Genomic DNA, 27,764 nt, shown 5'->3' with positions numbered 1-27,764 from the left:
ACTAATATAAATACTCTCGTTACAAAATGGGTGGTTTGAGCCCTGAATTCTGATTGGCTGAAAGCCATGGTATATCAGACCATATACCACAGGTATGACAAAACAATAATTTTTACTGCTCTAATTACATTGGTAACCAGTTTATAATAGCAATAAGGCTCCTCGGGGGTTTGTGATGTATGGCCAATATACCAAGGCTACAGGCTGTGTCCAGGCACTCCACATTGCGTTGTGTCTAAGAACAGCCCTTAGCCGTGGTATATTGGCCTTATACCACACCTCTTCAGGCCTCATTGCTTAATTATACAATCATAATATACAACAGTATATTTAATACACTTCCGCTGCCTCAGAAGGACTTGTTTTTTTGTCACATTAAGTACACTTTAACATGGGGCACCATTCTAGGGTGTCTTTGGATAAATGTCAAAAGATAGTCTCTGCAAACCTTCATATTATAAGCACATTGGAAAAGATTGCAGTGCAGTCTTCCTAATGACACCTGCATCGTCTTTCAGCTGAAGCTCTTAACACCCTGGACAAAGAGTCAGAGCTCCTATAAAACCCCAGTGTAAGACCCCATCCCCTGAGGGTACAAGTGGCCATTGACAAAAGACCCAGGGCAGCGGTAGAGTGAACACGAAGCCCCCCCAGGCATCCATTGGAGTGCGCGCTGTCAGTCAGACAGTGTGGGGCAACAGAAAGGCTTTTTCAAGTCAAAAGATGTCACCCTGGGGGCACCTGTGTAGATGGATGGGGCAATTACCTTAAGTTAGCTTAGCGTAGCCTAGTCAAGCATAAAATGGCTAAACCAAGCTTAAATTAGCATAGACTAGCGTAGCTTAGCATAACCTAGCCTCAGACAAACTCCTCCTCGCAGAGGGCCTCCCCCACCAGCAATGAGTGTTTGTCAGGTTCGCTGAGGGCCATGCTGTTCAGGGAGTGCTTTGATTGGAGGGAGTTGATGGAGGCGCGGCTGAAGTTAACGACGCGGTCCAATAGGCTCAGCTTGGGGGAGGAACGGCGCAGCTCGCCCATGCCGATGTGTACACTGACGTCTGATAGGCTTGCAGCGTCTCTCTTCTGACTGCCCAGACGAGACTCCAGCAACTCAGCGCTGGGCTTAGTGTAGCTACAAACAGAGAGAGGAGAGTTAGTGTACCTACAAACACAGAGCGAGAGAGAGAGGAGAGTTAGTGTAGCTACAAACAGAGAGAGAGAGAGTTAGATACAGAAACAGTAAGGCACTACAAGTTGTAGTTCAGTGCTGGATTTAGAGTAACTAAGGTGCCGAGAAGAGCTAACATGCACACAAATATACCACAGCTTGATGGGAAACTGGCACCTGGTCTGCTAACTCACCATTTGAGTAGTAGAGAGGACAGCACCACAGACACAGAGGAGAGGGCCATGGCAGCAGAACCCATCCACGGCTGGAGAACCAGACCAACAGGCATGAACACCCCAGCAGCGATAGGGATCCCCACCAGGTTATAGACCAGAGCAAACACAAAGTTGATCCTGATTCTCTTTACGGTCTTCTTGGACAGGTCAATACTCCCCACCACATCCAGCAGGTCATTCTGTGGACAGTGGAGAAAGCACAGAGAGAGAGAGACAGAGAGAGAGAGACAGAGAGAGAGAGACAGAGAGAGAGAGACAGAGAGAGAGAGACATGGAGAGAGAGAGAGAGAGAGAGCACATGGAGAGAGAGAGAGAGAGAGAGAGCACATGGAGAGAGAGAGAGAGAGCACATGGAGAGAGAGAGAGAGAGCACATGGAGAGAGAGAGAGAGAGCACATGGAGAGAGAGAGAGAGCACATGGAGAGAGAGAGAGCACATGGAGAGAGAGAGAGCACATGGAGAGAGAGAGAGCACATGGAGAGAGAGAGAGAGCACATGGAGAGAGAGAGAGAGAGAGAGCACATGGAGAGAGAGAGAGAGAGAGAGCACATGGAGAGAGAGAGAGAGAGCACATGGAGAGAGAGAGAGAGAGCACATGGAGAGAGGAGAACTTAGTATTCAAGACAGACTGAGCTTTACCATGACAATAAAATTGCACAATTCTTCAAAAATGAATTTGAGGCCAACAGATTAACATGCAGAGACAAACAGACCGATAAATTTATGGTTTGGGGGGCAGTAATTGAGTAGCTTGGATGAATAAGGTGCCCAGAGTAAACTGCCTGCTACTCAGGCCCAGAAGCTAAAACATGCATATTATTAGTCGATTTGGATAGAAACACTCCGAAGTTTCTAAAACTGTTTGAATGATGTCGGAGTATAACATAACTCATATGGCAGGCAAAAACCTGAGAAAAAAATCCAACCATGAAGTGGGAAATCTGAGGTTTGTCGTTTTTCAACTCTTTGCCTATCCAAGATAGGAAATGCAATCGGACCAAATTTACACTGACATCTCATGGAAGCCTTAGTCTTTAGAACCTTGTTTCAGGCTTCTACTGTGAAGGAGGAGAGAATAAGAGCTGATTGAGTAAGAGGTCTGCCAGAATGCCATGAGCTCAGTCAGGCGCGCTCCCGTGAGAGGTAGCTGCGTTCCACTGCATTTCTAAAGACAAAGGAATTCTCAAGTTGAAACATTATTGAAGATTTGTTAAAAACATCCTAAAGATTGATTATATACATCGTTTGACATGTTTCTACGAACTGTAATGGAATTTTTTTGACTTTGTCTGGATTGCGCGTCGTGAATTTGTAAACTAAAGGCGTGAATAAAAAGGAGGTATTTGGACATAAATGGACTATCTAACAAAACAAAACTATCTAACAAAACAAAATTTATTGTGAAACTAGGATTCCTGGGAGTGCATTCTGATGAAGATCAAAAGTAAGGGAATATTTATAATGCTATTTCTGACTTCTGTTGACTCCACAACATGGCGGATATCTGTATGGCTTGTTTTTGTGTCTGAGTGCTGTACTCTGATTATAGCATGATGCACTTTTTTGAAATCTGACACAGCGGTTGCATTAAGGAGAAGTTTATCTAAAGTTCCATGCATAACACTTATACTTTTATCACTGTTTATGATGAGCATTTCTGTAAATTGATGTGGCTCTCTGCAAAATCACCGGATGTTTTGGAAGCAGAACGTTACGCGCCAATGTAAACTGAGATTTTTGGATATAAATATGAACTTTATCGAACAAAACATACATGTATTGTGTAACATGAAGTCCTATGAGTGTCATCTCATGAAGATCATCAAAGGTTAGTGATTCATTTTTATCTCTTTGTGCCTTGTGACTCCTCTCTTTGGCTGGAGAAATGGCTGTGTTTTTCTGTGACTAGGTGCAGACCTAACATAATCGTTTGTGGTGCTTTCGCCGTAAAGCCTTTTTGAAATCGGACACTGTGGTGGGATTAACAACAAGATTACCTTGAAAACGGTATAAGATACATGTTTGAGGAATTTTAATTATGAGATTTGTTTGAATTTGGCACCCTGCACTTTCACTGGCTGTTGTCATATCTATCCCGTTAACGGGATCTCAGCCGTAATTAACATGTAGAGACGATCAGACAGCCAGACATATTACCGTAATTTCCGGACGATAAACTGCTACTTTATTCCCACACTTTGAACCTCGTGGTTTATACAATGACGCGGCTAATTTATAGATTTTTCCCGCTTTCACAAGATTCATGCCGCCAAAAAAACTGAGCACCATCACATAATGTGACGTAAATCGAGCGCGCTCAAACTTCCCAGCATTCTGATTACGGTAGTCATTTTGTCACCCTCATCATGGCAAAGACACGGAGAAGTGCATATGATGCAGCTTTCAAGTTGAAGGCGATCGATCTGGCTGTTGGAAAAGGAAATAGAGCTGCTGCACGGGAGCTTGGCCTTAATGAGTCGATGACAAGACGTTGGAAACAGCAGCGTGAGGAACTGACGCAGTGCAGAAAGACAACAAAAGCTTTCAGAGGGAAGAAAAGCAGATGGCCCAAAGTATTTGCAGCCACTCGACATCAGTGTAAATCGTGCATTTAAGGTGGCGCTCCTTGTTCAGTGGGAGGCTTGGATGACAAGTGGGGAGAAATCCTTCACTAAAACGGGCCGCAGGCGAAGAGCATCTTTTGGTCAAGTCTGCCAGTGGGTCCTGACAGCGTGGAGCATTGTCAAAATCCACTATCACCAACAGGTTTCGAAAGGCTGGACTGCTGCGTGTTGAAGGGGCAGCATGAGCTCAGCGATGAGCTCAGCGGGGTATTTGCCTCCGGATGAAAGTGACGAGAGAGACAATGAAAACGATCCAACATCGGATGAAGCAATTCTGAGGCTATTCAACTCCTGACACCGAAGGAGATGACTTCAGTGGTTTCAGTGCACAGGAGGAGGAAGATAGTGACCAATGACTTTACTGGTAGGCTACTGTTTTAATTTCTGTTACAAGCCGTGTTTCGTTAAAGCCTATTTATTTTAGTTACAAGCCGTGTTTCATTTAAAGGCTGTGTAAAGTTAATTTGTTTCAATGTACAGGTAGGCACCTGCGGCTTATAGACGTGCGGCTTATTTATGTACAAAATACATATTTGTTAATAATTCAGTGGGTGCGGTTTATATTCAGGTGCGCTTAATAGTCCAGAAATTACGGTAACATGTAGAGACGATCAGACGGCCAGACAGATTAACATGTAGAGACGATCAGACGGCCAGACAGATTAACATGTAGAGACGATCAGACGGCCAGACAGATTAACATGTAGAGACGATCAGACGGCCAGACAGATTAACATGTAGAGACGATCAGACGGCCAGACAGATTAACATGTAGAGACGATCAGACAGCCAGACAGATTAACATGTAGAGACGACCAGACAGATTAACAGCCATCCACACAGCTCTCTGCTCCTCACCCTGATCAGCACCACGTCAGCTGCCTCTATGGCCACGTCGGTGCCAGTTCCTATGGCGATGCCAACGTCTGCCATGGCCAGAGCGGGCGAGTCGTTGACCCCGTCACCCACCATGGCCACCCTCTTCCCTGCCTGCTGCAGCTGCTCTACCTTGGCCACCTTGTGGGACGGCAGCACCTCCGCAAACACCTTCCTGATGCCCACCTGGAGGGGACAGAGAGACAGCTAAATGACAGTTCACAAAACACAATAAAAGCATATTTACATTTGGGTTGTTTATCAGATGCTGTTTTCCAGAGGGACATGTTCCGGTTCAGTGCATTCATAAGCCTGTTCCGGTTCAGTGCATTCATAAGCCTGTTCCGGTTCAGTGCATTCATAAGCCTGTTCCGGTTCAGTGCATTCATAAGCCTGTTCCGGTTCAGTGCATTCATAAGCCTGTTCCGGTTCAGTGCATTCATAAGCCTGTTCCGGTTCAGTGCATTCATAAGCCTGTTCCGGTTCAGTGCATTCATAAGCCTGTTCCGGTTCAGTGCATTCATAAGCCTGTTCCGGTTCAGTGCATTCATAAGCCTGTTCCGGTTCAGTGCATTCATAAGCCTGTTCCGGTTCAGTGCATTCATAAGCCTGTTCCGGTTCAGTGCATTCATAAGCCTGTTCCGGTTCAGTGCATTACTAAATATGTTCTGGTTCAGTCCATTCATAAACATTAGATTTCTGTCGTCTCCTGAACACAGCTCTTTGATGGTTTCAGTAACCTATGAGGGGAAGATGAAATGGATCCCGTGACCTCTGAACCCCACCACCCAGTCCTGTCAAGTTCCCTACCTGAGCAGCGATGGCCCGTGCCGTCTTGCTGTTGTCTCCAGTCATCAGAATCACCTCCAGCCCCATGGCCTGCAGCGTGTGTACCGCCAACTCTGCCTCAGGCTTCACTGTGTCTGCTATGGCTATCATGGCACATAGAAGACCTACAGAGCGAGACGGGGAGAGAGAGCGAGAGAGACGGGGAGAGAGAGCGAGAGAGACGGGGAGAGAGAGCGAGAGAGACGGGGAGAGAGAGCGAGAGAGACGGGGAGAGAGAGAGAGAGAGACGGGGAGAGAGAGAGAGAGGGGGAGAGAGAGAGAGACGGGGAGAGAGAGAGAGAGAGACGGGGAGAGAGAGAGACGGGGAGAGAGAGAGAGAGAGAGAGAGAGAGAGAGAGAGAGAGAGAGAGAGAGAGAGAGAGAGAGAGAGAGAGAGAGAGAGAGAGAGACAGGGAGAGAGAGAGAGAGAGACAGGGAGACAGACAGGGAGAGGTTATATACGCAGCAACACAATGGATTAAAGGCTGGAAACTCCTCCTCAGTAACTCACTGTCGACAGCCACCAGTACAGCAGTGCGTCCTCTGCGTTCATGTTCATTCATGGTCTCGTCAACATCAGGTCTGATCTGCAGTCCATTCCTCCTCATCCACTCCCTGTTCCCTATCAACACCACATAGGATGCTGTCTGCACCAGGTCTATAGAGGAACACAGAGAGGTTACTGGCTCTCTATCAACACCAGGTCTATAGAGGAACACAGAGGGGAATAGGGGTGAGAATAGAATATATCCTAGATTGGAGACAGAATGTATAGTATGCATTTAAATCGATGCAGTGGAAACAGGGGAATAGTCAGGCCTTGTGGTGAATAATAATTGATAATAAGGGCTAATTTAAGATGATATTTTCCATTCGGCTTTAAAACAATTGAAAATAGCTGTCCTATTTTGCACTACACATCCCAGTACGCACTGAGAGGCTGCGGGTCCATGATGAGGGGGTGTGATCCTGGCCGGGTTCTGGAGTCACTGATCTGGACCAGAACACTGTTTCCCTGGTTGTTGTCTTCACTGTCACTGTCCTCTTGATGTTGTCTCAGCAGAGTCTCTGTGTTACTGACCTAACACACACACACACAGGTTTAGTTATTACACAGCCGTCACAGTCCTCTCCTGACGGTCTCTGTGTTACTGACCTAACACACACACACACACACACACACACACACACACACACACACACACACACACACACACACACACACACACACACACACACACACACGGTCCTCTCCTGACGGTCTCTGTGTTACTGACCTGGCATCGTATTCCACAGCCTGGCACAGCCTGGAAGTCAGTACACGCACCAAGGGACTCTGTCCCCAGCTCCTAACACAGAGACACAGATTAGTACACTTCATCTGGATCCACAATGACAGACAGGCACTTGGAATGATCCACTCACGAGGACTCACCCCCGTTTACAGTACTTGGTAACAGACTCACCCCCGTTTACAGTACTTGGTAACAGACCCACCCCCGTTTACAGTACTTGGTAACAGACCCACCCCCGTTTACAGTACTTGGTAACAGACTCACCCCCGTTTACAGTACTTGGTAACAGACTCACCCCCGTTTACAGTACTTGGTAACAGACTCACCCCCATTTACAGTACTTGGTAACAGACTCACCCCCGTTTACAGTACTTGGTAACAGACTCACCCCCGTTTACAGTACTTGGTAACAGACTCACCCCCGTTTACAGTACTTGGTAACAGACCCACCTGTTTACAGTACTTGGTAACAGACCCACCCGTTTACAGTACTTGGTAACAGACTCACCCGTTTACAGTACTTGGTAACAGACCCACCCGTTTACAGTACTTGGTAACAGACCCACCCGTTTACAGTACTTGGTAACAGACCCACCCGTTTACAGTACTTGGTAACAGACCCACCTGTTTACAGTACTTGGTAACAGACCCACCTGTTTACAGTACTTGGTAACAGACCCACCTGTTTACAGTACTTGGTAACAGACCCACCTGTTTACAGTACTTGGTAACAGACCCACCTGTTTACAGTACTTGGTAACAGACCCACCTGTTTACAGTACTTGGTAACAGACCCACCTGTTTACAGTACTTGGTAACAGACCCACCTGTTTACAGTACTTGGTAACAGACCCACCTGTTTACAGTACTTGGTAACAGACCCACCTGTTTACAGTACTTGGTAACAGACCCACCTGTTTACAGTACTTGGTAACAGACCCACCTGTTTACAGTACTGGGTAACAGACCCACCTGTTTACAGTACTTGGTAATGGCAGCTCCCAGCGGGTGTTCACTGTTGTTCTCTGCAGTCCCTACGATGGCCAGCAGACGGGAACGAGGCATCCTGTTCCCCTCCACTACAATCTTCACCTGGATGACTTTAGGAGCTCCGTAGGTGATGGTACCCGTCTTATCAAACACCACTGTCTGGATCTGGAAAATATACCGTTTTTTTTGTAATGAGTGAGGAATAAGGGAAGCGACAGTATCGCGATCCTCAGACAATTTAATAACATGCACCCAGTAACTGCAACAGTCGCAAACAATCAGATTCTGACTACAAACATGAGGCATAACATATCAAACCTAATGATTTTTTACTATCAATATGATATGATTAGTGATCGACTACGGTCTGATTGGTAGTGTGTTCCCCCCTCACCTTGTGTGCCATCTCTAGTGGTTCCCCTCCCTTGATGAGGATACCGTTCTGAGCGCCCACCCCCGTGCCCACCATCACAGCTGTCGGGGTTGCCAGGCCTAGAGAGCAGGGGCAGGCGATACACAGCACCGTGATGGAGGCCTGGAAGGCAAACCTGATCACAGCTTCTGCCTTTGAGATGCTCTTATCATAGCCCTGTAGAGGGAGACAGTGGAACAGTCTGGTTCACATTTCAATAGTCTAATGTTGATTTCCTCTCCTTGATCAGCCTCCACTGTTTAAACAGGAAGTAGACAGGTGACAGCAGACTAGGGCTTTCCCATACTGCTCTCAAAGAGAGAACTTAAATGAAAATGATGTAAATACCTGATTTAAGTGGAATGATTTAGCTAAATACACCCTCTGTAAAGGTTTTACACAGATATCAGTATAGTAAAGGCTACTCATAGATATCTGTATAGTAAAGGCTACTCATAGATATCTGTATAGTAAAGGCTTTACATAGATATCTGTATAGTAAAGGCTACTCGTAGATATCTGTATAGTAAAGGCTACTCGTAGATATCTGTATAGTAAAGGCTACTCGTAGATATCTGTATAGTAAAGGCTACTCGTAGATATCTGTATAGTAAAGGCTACTCGTAGATATCTGTATAGTAAAGGCTACTCGTAGATATCTGTATAGTAAAGGCTACTCGTAGATATCTGTATAGTAAAGGCTACTCGTAGATATCTGTATAGTAAAGGCTACTCGTAGATATCTGTATAGTAAAGGCTACTCGTAGATATCTGTATAGTAAAGGCTACTCGTAGATATCTGTATAGTAAAGGCTACTCATAGATATCTGTATAGTAAAGGCTACTCATAGATATCTGTATAGTAAAGGCTACTCATAGATATCTGTATAGTAAAGGCTACTCATAGATATCTGTATAGTAAAGGCTACTCATAGATATCTGTATAGTAAAGGCTACTCATAGATATCTGTATAGTAAAGTCTACTCACAGGGAAGTATTTCTCCACCAGTGGAAAGTCGACAAAGCCAATGAGGATCCAGGCGAACAGAGTGAGGAGAGAAACCCCAACGATGAACGGGACAAAGTAGCCACTGATCTTATCTGCAAACTGCTGGATGGGAGCCTGCAGGGGAGAGGTCAGAGGTCATAAAGGTAAAACGGTTAAAGCAACTATCAGAGGTCACAAGAGGTGAAGCTCTTCTAGCTCAGAACTGAAAAATTCATTCTGAGACAAATCCTCCATGTGTTGCCCAAGGTCAGTTCTGTCAAAATTAAATATTGACAAATATATATCAAATATCCCTTATATCCAACTCAAAGTCCAGGAAACAGAAAATCATTTTACACTAAAATGAACATATTACCATCACCAACCAGCCTCACCTTAGATGTCTGAGCCTCCTCCACTAGTTTAACTATCTGAGACAGGGTTGTGTCCAGGCCTACGTGTGTAGCATTGACGAGCAGAGAGCCGTTCTGGTTGATAGAGCCAGCTATCACTGAGCTGCCTGGCTTCTTAGTCACCGGCATGGCCTCGCCTGGGACACAAAACGCACATCAGAGACGATTAGCTTTGAGATGGATCTTCTGCAGTATCCTCAGAGTTGATCTTCCCACTGTAACCCACCTGTGATGAGAGACTCGTCAGCCATGCTGTGTCCTTCGATGACCCTCCCATCTACGGGGAACTTCCCTCCAGGAACCACCCTGACCACGTCTCCTCTCTGGACCAGCTCAACATCTACCTGCTCCTCACTGACACGGACAGAGAGAAAGGCGTGTAGTCGGATGAATAATGCACTGGTTCTATGTCATGTCTCAAAAGAGTTCGCTGTTCAATGTTGGCCTGGGGTCAGTTCTGATTAAACATTGAAATTAAACTTTTTTTTAAAACACTTGAAATAGTGTCAAATATCTTACAGCCTTCCTTATCCAATTCCTAATCTCAGGGCCAGAAACGGTTTTGGTTATGACCAGAAACACCCAGGCTATCCAATTCCAGGTCTAGAAACAGGAGCTCTTTAGGGAAGTACCTGAGTACAGACATGTCTGTGTTGAGAGTGACCACTGTGGCCTCGCTGGCCTGGAGGGACATCAGCTTGGATAGAGCCTCTGACGTCTTACTCTGGAGGAGAGAGGCAGAGCAGGTCAGGAGTATATGGTTGTGTTAGCTACAGAGCAGGTCAGGAGTATACGGTTGTGTTAGCTACAGAGCAGGTCAGGAGTATACGGTTGTGTTAGCTACAGAGCAGGTCAGGAGTATATGGTTGTGTTAGAGACAGAGCAGGTCAGGAGTATATGGTTGTGTTAGCTACAGAGCAGGTCAGGGTTGTGTTAGTCAGGAGTATACGGTTGTGTTAGCTACAGAGCAGGTCAGGGTTGTGTTAGTCATATGGTTGTGTTAGCTACAGAGCAGGTCAGGTCAGGAGCAGGTCAGGAGTATGGTTGTGTTAGAGACAGAGCAGGTCAGGAGTATATGGTTGTGTTAGAGACAGAGCAGAGCAGGTCAGGCAGGTCAGTATATGGTTGTGTTAGAGACAGAGCAGGTCAGGAGTATATGGTTGTGTTAGCAGAGCAGGTCAGGAGTATATGGTTGTGTTAGCAGAGCAGGTCAGGAGTATATGGTCAGAGCAGGTCAGGAGTATATGGTTGTGTTAGCTACAGAGCAGGTCAGGAGTATATGGTTGTGTTAGCTACAGAGCAGGTCAGGAGTATATGGTTGTGTTAGAGACAGAGCAGGTCAGGAGTATATGGTTGTGTTAGCTACAGAGCAGGTCAGGAGTATATGGTTGTGTTAGCTACAGAGCAGGTCAGGAGTATATGGTTGTGTTAGCTACAGAGCAGGTCAGGTCAGAGCAGGTCATATATGGTTGTGTTAGCTACAGAGCAGGTCAGGAGTATATGGTTGTGTTAGCTACAGAGCAGGTCAGGAGTATATGGTTGTGTTAGCTACAGAGCAGGTCAGGAGTATATGGTTGTGTTCAGAGATATGGTTGTGTTAGAGAGAGCAGGTCAGGAGTATATGGTTGTGTTAGAGACAGAGCAGGTCAGGAGTATATGGTTGTGTTAGAGACAGAGCAGGTCAGGAGTATATGGTTGTGTTAGAGACAGAGCAGGTCAGGAGTATATGGTTGTGTTAGCTACAGAGCAGGTCAGGAGTAGGTCAGGAGTATATGGTTGTGTTAGCTACAGAGCAGGTCAGGAGTATATGGTTGTGTTAGCTACAGAGCAGGTCAGGAGTATATGGTTGTGTTAGAGACAGAGCAGGTCAGGAGTATATGGTTGTGTTAGCTACAGAGCAGGTCAGGAGTATATGGTTGTGTTAGCTACAGAGCAGGTCAGGAGTATATGGTTGTGTTAGAGACAGAGCAGGTCAGGAGTATATGGTTGTGTTAGCTACAGAGCAGGTCAGGAGTATATGGTTGTGTTAGAGACAGAGCAGGTCAGGAGTATATGGTTGTGTTAGCTACAGAGCAGGTCAGGAGTATATGGTTGTGTTAGCTACAGAGCAGGTCAGGAGTATATGGTTGTGTTAGCTACAGAGCAGGTCAGGAGTATATGGTTGTGTTAGAGACAGAGCAGGTCAGGAGTATATGGTTGTGTTAGCTACAGAGCAGGTCAGGAGTATATGGTTGTGTAGGCCGTCATTGTAAATAAGAATTTGTTCTTAATTGACTTGCTAGTTAAATAATGGTTAAATAGATATATAGGTTTAGTAACCTTGGCGATCTGCTCCAGCCAGCGCCCCAGGGAGATGAAGACAAAGAGCATGGGGGGCGTGTCAAAGAAGGTGATGGGGTTGACCTTTGCCCTCTCTATCATGGCGACCATGAGGATGACCACGGAGTAGGTGAAGGCTATGGAGGTGGCCAGCACGATGAGCACGTCCATGTTGGCTGTTTTGTGTTTCAGGGCCTTGTAGGCTTGGGTGTAGAAGTAGCGGCCACCAATAAACTAAAGACAAGAAAGTTACATCTTAATTTGTTTTTTTTTAAAACAATAAATAAATTTAAAATTTAAAAAATAGTTTTAAAAAAAAAATCTGGAAAAATATTCATGTCAGGTTTGATTAGGAAATGACTTCCACACTTGAGTCACACATTTTGATTTATTTAATTAAGTATTGCGTTATTTAGAAAGATGCACAAGATTACCAAAGGTATGTAGACACCTGCTAGTCGAATACTTCTTTCCAAAATCATGGGTATTAATATGGAGTTGGTCTCCCCTTTGCTGCTATAACAGCCTCCACTCTTCTGGGAAGGATTTCCACTAGATGTTGGAACATTGCTGCTATAACAGCCTCCACTCTTCTGGGAAGGATTTCCACTAGATGTTGGAACATTGCTGCTATAACAGCCTCTACTCTTCTGGGAAGGCTTTCCACTAGATGTTGGAACATTGCTGCTATAACAGCCTCCACTCTTCTGGGAAGGCTTTCCACTAGATGTTGGAACATTGCTGCTATAACAGCCTCTACTCTTCTGGGAAGGCTTTCCACTAGATGTTGGAACATTGCTGCTATAACAGCCTCTACTCTTCTGGGAAGGATTTCCACTAGATGTTGGAACATTGCTGCTATAACAGCCTCCACTCTTCTGGGAAGGATTTCCTGTAGATGTTGGAACAGCATGGCAGTGACTTGCTTCCATTCAGTCACAAGAGCATTAGTGAGGTCGGGCACTGATGTTGGGCGATTAGTCCTGGCTCGCAGTCAGCATTCCAATTCATCCCAAAGGTGTTTGATGGGATTGAGGTCAGGGCTCTGTGAAGGCCATTCAAGTTCTTCCACACCGATCTCAACAAACCATTTCTGTAAGGACCTCGCTTTGTGCACTGGGACATTGTCATGCTGAAACAGGACAGGGCCTTCCCCAAACTGTTGCCACAAAGTTGGAAGCACAGAATCATCTAGAATGTCATTGTATGCTGTAGCATTAAGATTTCCCTTTACTGGAACTAAGGGGCCTAGCCTGAAACATGAAAAACAGCCCCCTCCCTCCCAGTCTATACGCCCCAAATGACTGTTCCCTCCCTCCCTCCCCATCTACCCCTCCCTCCATCTATCCCTCCCCATACATCCCTCCTTTTTCTCCTACCTGTACAGGGACACAGAAGAGGAATGAGATCAGGTTCATGATGGAGAGGCCTGGAAGCAGCTGTCTCTCCAGGAACATGGTGGAGTGGTAGTGTTCCCGGTCCTGTGCGGTGGCGTTGTGCTGGTGAGACGTGCTGATCTGATGATCTACTATGATCATGTAGGTCATCATCCCCATGACTGGGACGCAGAAGAACAGGCTGACCAGGAACGACTTCCTCCATCTGGGAGAAGAGAGAGAGGAGGTGGTACGGAGATGGAGACAGACGAGTAATCTCGCCAGTGAGGAAAAAACCCAAGCAGCTGAACTACTGCCGCCCGTTATCCCACACCACCCATTCCCTTCCATTACTGTGTGATCTCGCTGCTGTGGTCCAGGTGACTGCCGGTACGATCCCGCTTCACCAGAGATGCCTCGAAGCCCAGGTTCTGATAAACAGACAAAATTAATGAATAAAATGTAACCCTTTAATTTTACTAGGTAAGGAAACTGTTATTACATTGTCATGAAGGGCAGAGGAGAGGGGTTGGATGACCCAGTTGAAGTACCTCTATGAGTTTGATGACATCTCTCGGTCCAGTCACCTCCGGGTCGTACTTGATGTGGGCTTTGTTAGTTGCCAGGGCAACGGAGGCGTAGACGATACCGTTCTCTTTCATCAGGCTGGACTCTATTTTGTGAACGCAGGAGGCACAGGTCATTCCCCTGACCTGGAGGTGGAGAGGAGAATGTACTGTTGAAAAGGGGACATCTAGCAGGGGTGTGGCACAGAGACAATCTGGGATTATTCAAGAGGGAACAGAGGCAGTGGAAATATCACTAGCCCTATAAAACATCAGGATTGTGAGATTCATCCAAAACACACCATTATGGTGTGGTGATGAGAATCAGAACACCAAATCACATCATTATGGTGTGGTGATGAGAATCAGAACACCATTATGGTGTGGTGATGAGAATCAGAACACCATTACGGTGTGGTGATGAGAATTAGAACACCAAATCACACCATTACGGTGTGGTGATGAGAATCAGAACACCAAAACACACCATTACGGTGTGGTGATGAGAATCAGAACACCAAAACACACCATTATGGTGTGGTGATGAGAATCAGAACACCAAAACACACCATTATGGTGTGGTGATGAGAATCAGAACACCATTACGGTGTGGTGAACAATCCAAAAACACACCATGGTGTTGAGAATCAGAACACCATTATGGTGATGAGAATCAGAACACCATTATGGTGTGGTGTTGAGAATCAGAACACCATTACGGTGTGGTGATGAGAATCAGAACACCATTACGGTGTGGTGATGAGAATCAGAACACCATTATGGTGTGGTGATGAGAATCAGAACACTCACCACAAGTTCCAGGCTTCCATCAGAACCCTCATAGTTCTCCATGACAGAAGCAGTGAAGCCCAACTCTCTGACATACTCTGCTATCTTCAGAGGGTCCATCACCTCAGGGTTATAACGGACCTCAGCCTTACTAGCCATCAGGGCCACCAGCACAGAGTAGATACCTGCACAGAGGAACGCAGGACAATGTTAAGGCTAATGCAACATAGCCATTTTAAATCACTTTCCTATCGAACTGATACATGAGTTTGATGCTTAAGGGAGACAACAGTAAATATACAAGTGATTCATGCCTTTAGTAAAGGCCTGGGGTTTCCTGACCAGGTAGAAGTCCACGGCCTTCATAACACCCTACACGTTCCTCCCATGTTACTTAAAAACTGCCATCGGAAATCTTAAACTGACACCATTTATGACACTTTTCCGTACCAGATACGACAGCTAGCTTCTGTAAAGAACAGGCTCTATGTCAGTGTTCCTAATAGATCTACACTATAGTTCCCATCAGTAGTCAGTACCAGGTTGTGTTAATTACCAAAGAAAATTGACTGAAACAAGGGAGTAAATCATTGCAAAAAAAAATATTATAATAATTGCATGCCCGAATGAACATAATCTCCTCTCACCGTGTTCATTCTTCAGGTTCCTCTCGATGTTGGCCACACAGGATGCACAGGTCATTCCACCAATCTGGATGAAGCATTTAGCGAGGGTGTTTGGGGCCCCCTTAACACACTGTGCAGCGCCCCTCTCTGGGTCGCTGTCCAGCTCCTTCTCCTTGACAGGGGCGGGGGAAGGGGGCGAGGGGGGACTGATACCTGGGACGGTCAACAGGGAGTTGGTTTCTAAAAAAGGACAATATAGCAACAATGAGTTTCCATTTCACATCGGTTTCTCATTCTGCTTTCTATGGCTGTTCTTCAGCCATAGACTTCAGGAATTTTACATGAGTTACAAAATAGACACAGATTCATTTGTTTTGCTTCACAGCACAGCCTTTAGGCTAGAGATATAATTAGGTGTAGGGTTGCACATGTCCAGAAACTTCCCCAAAGACAGAAATTCCTGTTGTATGATTCCCAGAATAAGGAGAGAGGGAATCCTCCCAACCAGGATCTCTGAAAAACCTGGGAACGTACGGAACGTTTGCTGAATTTTGAAACCCTAGTTAGGAGGATAAAAAAATTATACAAAAACACCCATCAACTCACCAGGCAGGAAGGCATCAAATCCCATGTCCTCTATGGCCTCTCTGAGCTCCTCTGGTTGGGTGAGGAGAGGGTCGTACTCAAACGCCCCTCTGTGATTGGCCAGCGACACTTTGGCTGACCGCACCCCTTTCCTCTGAGAAAGCATTCCCTCGATGGACTGAACACAGAACCCACAGGTCATCCCCTCGATATGGATTAGGGCCGTGGCCGTCAGAGGCTGGCTGTAGCAGGGCTGGGTGGGGGAGAGGCCGGCCTGGGACGACGGTGGTGGTGTGGTGGATGTAGGGCTAACACCTCCCGAAGTAGAGCTCCAGGGTTGGGTTTTAAACGTCCCTGGTGGCAGGGCCTCGATGGCTTGTTGTAGCCCAGACACAGTCACTCTCCCTGGGTCGTAGTGGATGGAGGCGCTCTCGCTCTCCAACAATACCTCTATGGAGGTCACCCCAGCCATCTTGGAGATGTTATCCTGGATATTAACCACACAGGAGCGGCAGTGCATGCCTGTCACCCTGAGGGTAGTCTGGGCCGAGTCTGTGGACACCTCAGAATCCTCGGTGGAACATTCCACTGGCGGTGGGGGGGATAGGGCAGCGCTTAGCAACCGCTCCATCTCGCTGACGGACAGCTGCAGGGGACGGGGCTTGGACTTGGGTGTGGCTTTGAAGCCTGCCTTGGCGATCTGGGCGATGATGTCGTCGATAGTGATGAGGTACGGCAGGTAGAGAACAGTGGCCTCCTGGGAGTCTAGAACCACTGGCGGAGAACACAAGGGAAACATTCAGAAATTATCATCTCCAGGAATCCAAAAGTATCACTGTGTTGAAGACAGAAAAACAGGAGATTGAGGGTTTTTCCAGATTATTCCAGATTATTCCTGACCCTGAAATGCAAGTTAACATTAAGTGAGAATACTAGACTACTACAACTTCCCATATTCATTCATCACTATAGAATGCAAAGGCAGATAAAGGACCAGTGCAGTCAATTTTTTTTTCTCCTGTGTTTAAAAATATATATAAATATATATATATATATATATAAACACAATTGGAATAATACTGTGAAATTGTGAAAACAGCTGTTTGAAAAGAAGTTTCAGCCTGTTTTAGCTGGATGGAATTTTGGGCCTGCCTGATGACATCACCAGCTGGTAAATGATACTTAAAAAAAATATATAAAAACACAACATGCAACAATTTCTAAGATTTTACTGATTTACAGTTCACAGAAGGAAATCAGTCAATGTTTAAGTAAATTCTTTAAGCCCTAATCTATGGACTCCACATGACTGGGCAGGGGCGCAGCCCTGTGTGGGCTTGGGCCCACCCCACTTTGGAGGCTGGCCCAGCCAATCAGCCCCCCCCCCCCCCCCCACAATTTATTTTTATTTTTATTACAGACAGAAATACTCCTCAGCAACCCCTCAGATGATCCTGCAGGGGAAGAAGCCGGATGTGGAGGTCCCGGGCTGCCGTGGTTACACGTGGTCTGCGGTTGTGAGGCCGGTTAGCGTACTGACACATTCTGTAAATTGACGGTGGCGGCGGCTTATGAAATGAGCACTAAATACCATGGCAACAGCTCTGGTGGACATTCCTGCAGTCAACATGCCAATTGCTGCTCCCTAAAAACATGAAACATGTGTGGCATTGTGTTTCTTTTATTTCAGCTCATGAAACATGTTGAGTTTATATTTTTGTTCAGTGTAGTTAATAGATCAATAAGAAAAGAGAGTCCAACATCTCTGCCAATAATTTCAGTTTTCTCCTCACCGCTCAGACCACTGCCAGACAATCCAAGCAAAATTCTTGCTTGAGAAATTGCTCTTCGCTTAAGAAGCTATTTCTGTTTCTTTTTTTACCATTTTAATTGAAAACAAATCACAGTAAGGCACTTCATTGTTACCAAGAAATGATTTGACATTGATATTAAAACAGCTGCATCGGACCTTTAGCAAGATCAGCGCTACACTCGATCAGAACTCATTGATTCACGATCAAATGTTAATGGCCTTCAGTGTAAAACCGGTGACTACTACGCAATACAAAGTAACAAAGTTACCTTTGATTTTCTCAACTCCTTTGAGCTTGCCAATCTTCCCTTCGATGGTGGTGGTGCAGGACAGACAGACCATGCCCTCGATCCGCATCTTCACCAGCTGAGGCTGTGAGGATGTGGCCGGGGCTGTGACTGTGGCTAAAACTGTGGCAGGAGCTGAGACTGAGACCAGAGTTTCCTCTGTTGGGCTATTAGATGTAGGGACCTCCAGGAGGGGGGCCAAGCTACTAACCACCTCCTCCAGCTGCACTACACTGATCAGGGCAGGGATGAAGGTAACAGACACCCCCTCTGGTCCTTGTTCTCCTGGACCTCCAGGACACCCTGGAGCTGAGCTAGCCTGGCCAGAGCCTCCTGTTGGGCTTCGGGGGTGAGAAGGGCTGGGATGGGGACCAGCTGGGTCTCCGTGAGCACCACGGAGGATGTGGTAGTGTCTGAGAGGATGGAGTCAAACCCCATGTCCTCCACAGCCTCAGCCAGGGACTCTGGGGTGTGATGGCTGTGGTCGAAGATGATGCTGGCATTCTTCAGCTCCAGAGACACCTACCAGAAAAAAAATGGCAAACAGAATAATTATAAAACACTTTATACTGAAATGAACAGAAGTGAGAGCTGATATACAGTAATGCAGTTTCTAAAACTAAACAGAATTATACAGCTGTTATAAAACCATGGAGACATGCAGTCATTGACAGCCATAAAAAGATGGTCATGTCATGGTTACTATGTAAATCAGCACAATTCTGAGATTCATGGCTGAAATCACACCGATACGGTTACTAAAACCATACAAAGCTACGATCAATAGGACATCAAATCTTTTCCACATAAACAAGTAGTCTGAAGATGATCCTTGTGCAGCTTCAAGAGGAAGTCACCTGGAATGCATTTCAATTAACATCGACAGGATCGGTGTGTCCTTTCAAGTGGTATCAAGAATATGTATATCCTTGCTTCAGGTCCTGAGCTACAGGCAGTTAGATTTGAGGAACAATGTGAATAAAATGGCAGATTCAAATGAACAGATGGTGCCTCTTGTTAAAAGTTCATTTGTGGAATTTCTTTCCTTCGGAATGCGTTTGAGCCAATCAGTTGTGTTGTGACGAGGTCGGCATGGTATACAGAAGATACTTTAAGACATGAAGGTCAGTCAATCTGGAACATTTCAAGAAGTTTGAACGTTTCTTCAAGTGCAGTCGCACAAACCATCAAGCGCTATGATGGAACAGGCTCTCAGGACCATCACACAGGAAAGGAAGACCCAGAGTAACCTCTGCTGCAGAGGATAAGTTCAGAGTTACCAGCCTCAGAAATTTCAGCCCAAAGAAATGTTTCAGAGTTCAACAGACTCATCAACATCAATTGTTCTGAGGTGAATGCACGAATCAGGCCTTCATAGTCGCAGAATTTCTGCAAAGAAACCACTACTAAAGGACATCAATAATAAGAAAAGACTTGCTTGAGCCAAGAAACATGAGCAATGGACATTAGACCGGTGGAAATCTGTCATTTAGTCTGATGAGTCTAAATGAGATTTTTGGTTCTAACTGCAAGAACTTGTGAGATGCAGAGTAAGTGAACCTCCACAATCACCCGACCTCAACCCAATTGAGGTGGTTCGGGATGAGTCGGACCGCAGAGTGAAGGAAAAGCAGCCAACAAGTGCTCAGCATATGTGGGAACTCCTTCAAGACTGTTGGAAAAGCATTCCAGGTGAAGCTGGTTGAGAGAATGCCAAGATTGTGCAAAGCTGTCAAGGCAAACGGTGGCAACTTTGAAGAATATAAAATACATTTTTGATTTGTTTAACTACATGATTCCATGTGTGTTATTTCATAGTTTTGATGTCTTCACTATTCTACAATGTAGAAAATAGTAAAAAATGAAAAGGTGTTCCAACTTTGGATTGGTACTGTATAAAAAGAGGATTGGCCTCAGAAACTTCCAGCATGTTCTAGTAGCAATACAAACACACACACACACACACACACACACACACACACACACACACACACACACACACACACACACACACACACACACACACACACACACACACACACACACACACACACACACACACACACACACACACACACACACACACACACACACACAAACTTGTGATTAGCTGACGCCATCACATGACCACTCAGCCCTGACTGAAATGAAAGTTAAAAACACAGGGAAGTGTATGCACGTATCAGAGATGATCTATGTTTTCCTGTCTGTGTGTGTGTGTGTGTGTGTGTGTGTGTGTGTGTGTGTGTGTGTGTGTGTGTGTGTGTGTGTGTGTGTGTGTGTGTGTGTGTGTGTGTGTGTGTGTGTGTGTGTGTCAGGGAGAGCGAGAGTGAATGAGAGACTGTCCTTTCCTCATACAGTCTACTACCGTTCTTAACTTTGACACGGGTCATAAACTATCCTACAGGCCTTACCGTCCACATTCAACAACAATGTATTCACTCCTCACTTAAAAAGGACATGTACTGTTTCTTACAACAACACACATTAACGTCCCTTGACCCTTTAAGGAACTGATGACCCATCCGTCTGCTACCCGTTCAGCCGGTTATCGACCCACAATAACCAAATGACAGTCCTGTAAAGACCAGCTCTCTGTCAGGAACAACACAATTACATTATATCCGCATTAACCTGTGCCTGAGGGGTAAACACACAGAGAAGGCCAGGCCACATTTACTGCCATCTAGGACATTATTCCAGCTGCTACACGGAATTAAGGATCACTGTTCATCTTCAATTAAGCTACATAAACAAGCAACTCCCTTAGGGGAGAGGAGGAGGCTGAGCTGCATCCCAAATCACACCCTATTCCCTGATTCCTTGGTCAAAAGTAGTTGAGAATAGGGTGCAATTTGGGAGGCACCCTGGAAATCAGATGCTGTGGGATATTTAGTTGGGTGAAATGAAATACAAATTATAGTTGTTAAGAGATAAAATAAGGAAACATTTTTGCTGCTCTCTCAATTCTAGCTAGTTAAGTTTCACATCTAGTTTTTAAAATGTTCTGAAAGTGTAAAAAAAAAAAAAGCAAACTCCGCCATTTTAAAACTCTGGAAATTGTGCAATGGTGTCTATGGTGGAAATGCAGACTTGGCAGTTTGAAGACATTCTGTTTGAAAGGTGAAAGATTAATGAACACAAAGCTGTCAGGGTGAAAACATCCTTCAGATCCTGTCAAATCAGTTGGATGTGTAGGTTATAATCTAACACAGGTACATGTCACACAAAGGCCCATCCTATAAATTTGTGATACACATGTTAAAACACATTGGGCCAGTTTCCCAGATTGCGCCTAGTCCTGAACAAAAGAAGATACAAAATACAAATCATGCTCACTGGAGTCCAGGACTAGGTTTAATCTGGATCCGGGAAACCTCCCCTCAATGTGTACCGGACCCACCTTGATGTGTACGACTCCAGGAAGACCCCCAATGCGCTGCTCAATAGACTGAACACAGGAAGTACAGGTCATCCCCTCCACACCCAGACAAACTGAGCTCAGCTTGACCTTTAGCGTCATTGTAAGTCCTTCGTCTGGGAACAAAAAAAAAAAAAAAAGGACATTAGCATGGTTTAACAAAGAAAACATTTTTAATCTTCTGCCGATCTAGCTAGACTATTTACGAGCGCATGACAAGGATCTCGTTTCCCACGGCAAGAGAGTAAACAGAAATGAAACAGGCCAGTAGATATTACATTGAGAAGTATTCGTCAATGGGCTGATGTGCAGTCGCCCCTCTCAATAAATCAGAAGGTCCAAAACTAAAATGTTCTATTTCTTACATGTCACTCAGAGACCCTTTCATAGTAAAGGTCGACCGATTTAAATCGGAATGGCCGATTAATTAGGGCCGATTTCAAGTTTTCATAACAAAAATCAGTAATTGGTATTTTTTGGACACCAATTTTACACACCTTTATTTAACTGGGCAAGTCAGTTAAAAACACATTCTTATTTTCAATGACGGCCTAGGAACGGTTGGTTAACTGTCATGTTCAAGGGCAGAGCGACAGATTTGTACCTTGTCAGCTCGGGGGTTTGAACTTGCAACCTTCCGGTTACTAGTCTGACGCTCTAACCACCTGCCTCACATTTCACTCCACAAGGAGCCTGCGTGGCAGGCTGACTACCTATTATGCGAGGGCAGCAAGGAGCCACGGTAAGGTGCTAGCTAGCATTTAAACTTATCTTGTAAAAAAAACAATCTTAACATAATCACTAGTTAACTACACATGGTTGATGATATTGCTAGTTTATCTAGCGTGTCCTGCGTTGCATATAATTGATGCGGTGCCTGTTAATTTCTCATTGAATCACAACCTACAAACAAACGGGTGATTAATTAAAGCGCATTTTCAAAAAAAGCAGTCGTTGCACCAATGTGCCTAACCATAAACATCAATGCCTTTCTTAAAATCAATACACAAGTATATATTTTTAAACCTGCATATTTAGTTAATATTGCCTGCTAACATGAATTTCTTATAACTATGGAAATTGTTACTTCTCTTGCGTTCCATGCAAGCAGTCAGGTTATATGTAGCAGTTTGGGCCACCTGACTCGTTGTGAACTGTGTGAAGTCCATTTATTCCTAACAAAGGCTGTAATTAATTTGCCAGAATTGTACATATTTATGACATAACATACGGTTCCGTATTTCACTGAAAGAATAAACGTTTTGTTTTTTAAATGATCGTTTCCGGATTCTACCATTTTTAATGACCAAAGGCTTGTATTTCTGTGTGTTATTATGTTATAATTAAGTCTATGATTTGATAGAGCAGTCTGACTGAGCAATGGTAGGCACCAGCAGGCTCATAAGCATTCATTCAAACAGCACTTTAGTGTGTTTTGCCAGCAGCTCTTCACTGTGCTTCAAGCATTGAGCTGTTTATGACTTCAAGATTATCAACTCCCGAGATGAGGCTGGTGTAACCGATGTGAAATGGCTAGCTAGTTAGCGGGGTGCGTGCTAATAGCATTTCAAACGTCACTCGCTCTGAGACTTGGAGTACTAGTTTCCCCTTGCTCTGCATGGGTAACGCTGCTTCGAGGGTGGCTGTTGTCAATGTGTTCCTGGTTCGAGCCCAGGTAGGGGCGAGGAGAGGGACGGAAGCTATACTGGCAATACTAAAGTGCCTATAAGAACATAGTCAAAGGTATATGAAATACAAACCGTATAGAGACAAATGTTCTGAGCAAGGAACTTAAACGTTAGCTTTCTTACATAGCACATGTTGCACTTTTACTTTCTTCTCCAACACTTTGTTTTTGCATTATTTAAACCTAATTGAACATGTTTCATTTGAGGCTAAATTGATTTTATTGATGTATTATATTAAGTTAAAATAAGTGTTCATTCAGTATTGTTGTAATTGTCATTATTACAAATACATTTTTTTCTCTCTTCAAAATCGGCCGATTAATCGGCATCTGCTTTTATTTTGGTCCTCCAATAAATCGGTATTGAAAAATCATAATCGATCGACCTCTACTTCATACCCCTCCTTCCTAACTAACATCACACATATCTCCATCACACTCTGAAAATCTGGAAGGAAAAACATAATGAACAAAAAAAAAAAAAAATCTATCTACTTACCCATCAGCTTCACATACATACACATATATATTCACACACATACACATATATATTCACACACATACACATATATATTCACACACATACACATATATATTCACACACATACACATATATATTCACACACATACACATATATATTCACATACATACACATATATATTCACATACATACACATATATATTTCTGAAAATAAATCTGCCCTACTGCTTCTTTGGACACTGTGTTAACTAACATCCAGATGAGCTTCAATGCCATACAACTCTCCTTCCGTGGCCTCCAATTGCTCTTAAACACAAGTAAAACTAAATGCATGCTATTCAATCGATCACTGCCGCACCTGCTCGCCTGTCCAGCATAGAATACGTGGACAACTACAAATACCTGGGTGTCTGGTTAGACTGTAAACTCTCCTTCCAGACTCACATTAAGCATCCCCAATCCAAAATTAAATCGAGAATCCTCTTCCTATATCGCAACAAACTATCCTTCACTCATGCTGCCAAACATACCCTCGGAAAACTGACCATCCTACAGATCCTCGACTTCGGCGATGTCATCTATAAAATAGCCTCCAACACTCTACTCAACAAACTGGATACAGTCTATCACAGTGCCATCCGTTTTGTCACCAAAGCCACATACACTACCCACCATTGCGACCTGTACGCTCTTGTTGGCTGGCCCTCGCTTCATACTCATCACCAAACCCACTGGCTACAGGTTATCTACAAGTCTCTGCTAGGTAAAGCCCCGCCTTATCTCAGCTCACTGGTCACCATAGCAGCACCCACTCGTAGCATGCGCTCCTACAGATATATCTCACTGGTCACCCCCAAAGCCAATTCCTCCTTCGGCCGTCTTTCCTTCCAGTTCTCTGCTGCCCATGACTGGAACGAACTGCAAAAATCACTGAAGCTGGAGACTCATATCTCCCTCACTAGCTTTAAGCACCAGCTGTCAGAGCAGCTTACAGATCACTGCACCTGTACATAGACCATCTGTAAACAGCCCATCTATCTACCTACCTCATCCCCATACTGGTATTTATTTTGCTCCTATGCAAAGTATGTCTACCTGCACATTCATCTTCTGCCGATCTACCATTCCAGTGTTTAATTGCTATATTGTAATTACTTCGCCACCATGGCCTATTTATTTCCTGAACTTACCTCATTTGCACTCACTGTCTATAGACTTTTTCTTTTGTTCTACTGTATTATTGACTGTATGTTTTGTTTATTCCATGTGTAACTCTGTTGTTGTATGTGTCGAATTGATACGCTTTATCTTGGCCAGGTCGCAGTTGCAAATGAGAACTTATTCTAGCTTACCTGGTTAAATAAAGGTGAAATAAATAGAAATTCCAAGCATAGTGGTGGCTGCATCATGTTGTGGGTATGTTTGTAATCCTTAAGGATTTGGAAGTTTTTCAGGATACATTTTTTTAAACGAAATGGACCTAAGCACAAGTAAAATCCTAGAGGAAAACCTGGTTGTCTGCTTTCCACCAGATACGGGGAGATGAATTCACCTTCCAGCAGGACAATAACCTAAAACACAAGGCCAAATCTACACTGGAGCTGTTTACAAAGAAGACCGTGAATGTTCCTAAGTGGCCGAGTTACATTTGCCTTAAATCTACTTCAAAATCGATGGCAAGACCTGAAAACGGTTGTCTAGCAATGATCAACAACTAATTTGACAGAGCTTGAAGAATTTTGAAAATAATAAATGGGCAAATGTTGCACAATCCAGGTGTGGAAAGCTCTTAAGAGACTTACCCAAAGGTATTTAAGAGTATATATTTCTGTACTTCACCAAATTGGCAAAATTTTCTAAAAACCTGTTTTCACTTTGACATGAGTGAGAAAAATATATATTTAGTCCATTTTGAATTCAGGCTGCAACACAACAAAATGTGGAATAATTCAAGGGGTATGAATGCTTTCTGTAGCCAATATAAATACTAGTGTTTGCTAAAAGCAGATTACAAGGATCCTGCCTAGCTACCTACCCATCTCTTCTTCAAATGTATTGGAATGACAAAGGATGTTCGTAAATCCTTCCATGGGTAACCCCAAAGCCATAATAGATGATCATGAGTGACACAGATAGGACATGGTGGTCACAGTAAGCAACATTTGAGACCTCTAGGACTGTCAGGACTAGCTACATCGACCTCAGAAAACAAGTTACATCATAAGTTAGTTAGCCAGGGCATGAAAGTCCTATGGTTAACTTCGCGTCACGCAGCTAAACGTATTTATTGGATGCGTCCTAATAACATGTTATGCAATGGATAAAATCATTGGATTAATGTAACTTAGGACACCACAGCAAATGCCCCGTAACTTATTTTCGTACAATCTGTATTTTAAAGCATAGCTATATGATATTAGCATAACTAGCTAGTCCAATATTGGCCTAAAGGATAAAAGGACCGTAACTAATTGATCGTTACATGTTAATTGTAAAAGGCGCATATCGGCTCCGGAAAACAGACAAATAGTCAAACGTTAAAACGTCAATCGATTATTTAAAAAAATGTAATTGAAAACAGAGCTAAATCCCTCTATTTTCACACCACATCAAAAAATAACTACACAACTGCAAACTACACACTTACTGTATGTATAATTGTTTTAACCAGTTTATTTTTTCCGTCGGGGAGCTCAACTTTGTCCAATGACTCATGTATAATATCACTGTAATGGGGAGATTCGTGATCACCGGATAGCTTTTATATAGAAACAAAATGCGACTGTTTTCCGATCCAGCACCAACAAACTAGCGAACTGGACCCAGTTAGCTGATGTAAACTTTATCAAGATAAACCATTTTTGAGATATTTACCCGTTTATCAAGAAGATAATCATGTAGTTAGCCAAGCAGGAGGGTGGTTGACGTTGCAACAACAACAAAACGATATTCGGATGCTACAGAGGAGAGACGTGGCTTGTTTGCTTGCTTGCGATCTCCTTTTATCTCCGCAACAAGTGCTGTGCTACAGCTTGTAGCTAAAATAGAAGAATATTGGCATTACTTGTTTAGGTTGTCGATGTGTGGTTTTTCATGCTGACTTCACACGGTTCAAATTGCGGCGGATCTGCGCAGGAGAGATGAGGAGCTGGGGAGGTGACGTGTGCGGCGTGTGATGAACTTGGGCGGGTGCATCTAAATAGTCTTGGCTGGTGTCCTCCGTTGGTTTCGTCTCCTTCCCTTCATTTTTAGCGGATCAGTGAATACCCTTTGCACAGTTCATATTTTGTAGCCTGTTGTTCAAAGCTGTACAAGGGCAAATTAAAATGTGTCGATTAGGTTAGAAATGTAGTTTTTCCTAGTCCGTTCTATTCTAACAAGTGTTAGTTTATGGTCCGAACAACCCATGACTGTAGGAATGTCCACCAGAGCTGTTGCCAGAGAATAGTATGTTCATTTCTCTGCCATAAACCGCCTCCAAAGTCATTTGAGAGAATTTGGCAGTACGTCAAACTGGCTGTTGGGTTTTGCAACGGACGAGTAGCCAGCAGTTGAAGCTTACATTTTTGGAAGAGCCTCTGTCTGGGTGGAAAGGTAACTTTTGAAAGTGCCATGCTTAGATTCATAAGGAAGTCTAAGATGTAATTATTTGCAAACAAGATACTCTGGCTTGACATGGAGAAATATGGTAAGAACACCTAGTTCTCTGTCCATTCTTCCCTGAAACGTCTATTTTCATTATTTTGAGTCTTTCTCAACATTTAGTGTTGATTGCAAGCTGATTTTCCTCAATCAACACACAAATATTAAAAACATTTAGAGAAATTGGTGATTTTATCAATGTAATCAATGTAATGAGATTGAAAATATTAGGCTGTTATGACATTGACATTAAACTGATTGTATAGCCTACTAACCAGATGTGTTAAAAATGGTGTTTCCTTTGTAACCTATGCCTATGAATGATCTGCTATTATGTTCT

The 27,764-nt window shown here is 44.2% G+C and overlaps 1 protein-coding gene across 1 annotated transcript; it reads right to left on the bottom strand.

The window, feature by feature from the left end:
* Positions 1–142: 142 nt before the first annotated feature.
* LOC123993707 (copper-transporting ATPase 1-like) lies at positions 143–26,991 on the bottom strand. Its single transcript, XM_046296121.1, is given in 24 exon segments — positions 143–1,132; positions 1,363–1,583; positions 4,887–5,090; positions 5,715–5,857; positions 6,244–6,390; positions 6,666–6,813; positions 7,010–7,081; positions 8,000–8,182; positions 8,412–8,606; positions 9,419–9,553; positions 9,814–9,968; positions 10,058–10,185; positions 10,464–10,555; positions 12,151–12,384; positions 13,530–13,752; positions 13,881–13,957; positions 14,078–14,239; positions 14,903–15,066; positions 15,529–15,747; positions 16,114–16,866; positions 18,175–18,465; positions 18,468–18,714; positions 21,596–21,729; positions 26,657–26,991. Coding segments are annotated over 23 exon segments (4,587 nt in total). The 5' UTR covers positions 21,716–21,729; positions 26,657–26,991; the 3' UTR covers positions 143–858.
* Positions 26,992–27,764: the final 773 nt, after the last annotated feature.

The sequence above is a fragment of the Oncorhynchus gorbuscha genome, linkage group LG13 (genome assembly GCF_021184085.1).
Source record: "Oncorhynchus gorbuscha isolate QuinsamMale2020 ecotype Even-year linkage group LG13, OgorEven_v1.0, whole genome shotgun sequence".
Lineage (NCBI taxonomy): Eukaryota > Metazoa > Chordata > Actinopteri > Salmoniformes > Salmonidae > Oncorhynchus > Oncorhynchus gorbuscha.
Note: the sequence above shows the minus strand (reverse complement) of the source record. Positions and strands in the feature narration are given on the sequence as shown.